The 3,040-nt window shown below is 46.1% G+C and overlaps 1 protein-coding gene across 1 annotated transcript; it reads left to right on the top strand.

The window, feature by feature from the left end:
* Nucleotides 1–2,439: 2,439 nt before the first annotated feature.
* Nucleotides 2,440–2,751, top strand: LOC142473886 (histone H4). Its single transcript, XM_075580827.1, has one exon. The coding sequence runs from the start codon at nucleotides 2,440–2,442 to the stop codon at nucleotides 2,749–2,751; it is 312 nt and encodes a 103-aa protein (XP_075436942.1).
* Nucleotides 2,752–3,040: the final 289 nt, after the last annotated feature.

The raw sequence follows: 3,040 nt of genomic DNA, 5'->3' as shown, positions 1-3,040 counted from the left end.
ATATATATACTCACAAACGTGTGAGGTTTTGCAGGCACATAAAGGTATCTTTTAAGGCATTCATTCAATCGCCAGGAGATGCAGAGATCAGTGTTTCCCCGTATGTATGGACTCCCAGGAACCTTATTTAAAAGATACAACTGGACATAGTGCAGACTGTATATATAGTTTATCAAAGGTAAGTAAAATCAGTTACACTCACATATTTTCAGATACAGGTAAGCATTTTAGATCGCAATGGATCTCTCTGGCTGGGTCGATGGTGTCTCAGCTTCCCCTCTCTCGTGGCGTGCGTTCCACCAGTGCGTTCCAGACACCGGAAGTGATGTCATCCGCCGCGTCCACTTCCTGGGGTTCCAGCCGTCTCAGGGATAGAGCGTCACTCTACGCGTTTCACCACATAGGTTTCATCAGGAGTGACATCGGTTGCCCGTTTGAAACCGCTAAGGGGGAAGAGGAGGGAGAGGCAGAATCCACCACGCAGCTCCTGACTTGTGTTATGGCTTTATAGTGATTTCATGTAACTTCATTCCCACGTGACTTCAATTTCGAAGCAGCACTGCCACCCTGTGGAGTAACTGTCAACTTCAGACATTTCTACTGGAGGATATGTGTTTGCTGAACTTGTTTCCCCGGTCTGCATTTCTTCCCCGTGTCACCTCATGCAGGGTAAATTAGAAATAAAAGCAAATTTATAAAACAGGGGTATTTATATAAAAAAAAATACTGATGAATGTAGTTGATCATACACATGTAAATATTACAAATGAATTACATTTACAGATATATAGATGCAGAAACAATATAATTAAATACATGAAATAGATGGCACACAAATGTGTTCGTGTGAGTTGGGCAATACTAGGCAAAGCAAATGTGATCACAGTTTTAATGAGATAAACTTCCAACCAATCCCATTACCACGCAGCCTTTTTTTATAAACAGTAACGGCTTTCACTGAGCCAATCAGACGAAAGACTTTTTCAGCCAATCAAAATCAAGGAACGTCTTCCAGTACAATTCACTTTCTCCCCACATGGGGTGTCTGTGGTTTTCACTCAGGTCCGCTCATACTGCATATAAGCAGCAGCTTTACCGCAAAAGCCTGCTCTCTGGACTGTCGAAACTCCTGGAGAAAGTTATTCTTACGCGCCTCCGCCACTTTGCCTCTGGTAAAAACATTCTACTAAAGGAGCAATTTGGATTCCGGAAGGACCACTCAACCAACCATCAGCTGCTGCGAGTCGTTGACATAATAAGCCATGGATTCAACATCCACAAATCAACTGGAGTTGTCTTCTTGGACGTGGCCAAAGCGTTTGACAGAGTTTGGCATGAAGGACTACTGCACAAAATGATCAACCTGAAATTCCCAAACTACCTGATTAAGCTGACTGCAAGCTACTTGCGGGAGCGCACATTCCACGTGGCTGTGCGGGAAGAGCTCTCAACAACACGCCCCATCCGCGCTGGCGTGCCACAGGGATCAGTCCTGGGACCTTTCCTTTTCAACCTCTTCATGAATGACATCCCCACAGACCTCCACAAGACTCAACTGGCACTCTACGCAGACGATGTGGCAGTCATCTCCCAGTCCTTCAGAGAGAAAGAAGTAGCTAAGAACATCCAGAAAGCACTAGACATGCTATCAACATGGTACAGCGACTGGCAAGTAGGACTGAACTCCAGCAAGACTACAGCTACACTGTTTACCAAAAAGAGGATCAAGGCACACCCGCCAATCACCCTCAACGGAGAGGCTGTCAAATGGGAGCCAAACAGCTCTTACCTAGGTGTAATCCTAGATAGCAAACTAAGCTGGAGAAACCACATTGAGAAGATTCAACAGAAGGCAACAACCAAGCTGGCAGCACTGTACCCTCTGCTGAAGACAAGGACCATGCCCATCAAGAGCAAAGTCAATGTGATCAAGGCGATCATTAGACCCACAATGACATACGCCTCCCCGGTGTGGAGTGGTTGCCACCAACATCAAAGATCATCTCTCCAAAAATTACAGAACAAGGCGCTGCGGATTGCGTCCAACGCTCCACTTCCTACAAGAATAGCAGACCTTCATAGGGAACTGGGTATCGAGATGTTAGATGAACATCTAAAGAAGCTCAACAAGAAATTCTACAAGGAACTGGACCAGAACTCAAACCCGCTGATCAAGAAGCTTGCTGCGATCTCTGCAAACCCATTTGACCGCTACCCACGACCCATCACAGCGCTGAACCTGTGAAACCAACTCAACTGTGGCAAGTAACACAGATCAAGAAGCTTCCTAAAGAGTGCGACAATACACTCAACAAGAGAACTTGGAGTAATGAGGCTCAAGCCTCGGTATCCAATATCACCACTGACAGATTTAATCTGTCAGTCAGAACAGAACGGTCACAATTACCTCATTCGCTTCCTGTTTTGACACTGTGCAGAATGACTGGTCGCGGCAAAGGAGGAAAAGGGCTCGGTAAAGGAGGTGCCAAGAGGCACAGGAAGGTTCTTCGTGACAACATCCAAGGCATAACCAAGCCTGCTATCCGCCGCCTGGCTCGCAGAGGAGGAGTGAAGCGCATCTCCGGTCTCATCTATGAAGAGACCCGTGGGGTGCTCAAGGTTTTCCTGGAGAATGTGATCCGGGACGCGGTCACCTACACCGAGCACGCTAAGAGGAAGACAGTCACCGCTATGGACGTGGTGTATGCTCTCAAGCGCCAGGGCCGCACTCTCTATGGATTCGGAGGCTAAACGGTGACACTTCTTACCAACTGATGATACGGAATTCACATTCATTTAACCCAAAGGCTCTTTTAAGGGCCACCCACATTCTCCTGTATAGAGCTCTGGTTACACCGCCATCTTATTCTTACCCGTTTTCATGTTGCTGTCTCTGACGGGACTCAATATTTCATATTGGAAACGGGTTAGAGAAATACAATTCACTACAAAACCACCAGTATGTGATAGCATTTTGTTAGAGCGCTTTATCTATGATTCTTTTCTATGAATTGACATGTACACTCGTGAGTTATATAAA

This window comes from Ascaphus truei (genome assembly GCF_040206685.1).
Source record: "Ascaphus truei isolate aAscTru1 chromosome 12 unlocalized genomic scaffold, aAscTru1.hap1 SUPER_12_unloc_8, whole genome shotgun sequence".
NCBI lineage: Eukaryota > Metazoa > Chordata > Amphibia > Anura > Ascaphidae > Ascaphus > Ascaphus truei.
This window is presented reverse-complemented; position numbering and strand designations above follow the sequence as displayed.

Bases quoted from the DNA above. Each gene is read 5' to 3' on its own strand.
- LOC142473886 (XM_075580827.1), top strand. From the start codon at position 2,440: ATGACTGGTCGCGGCAAAGGAGGAAAAGGGCTCGGTAAAGGAGGTGCC.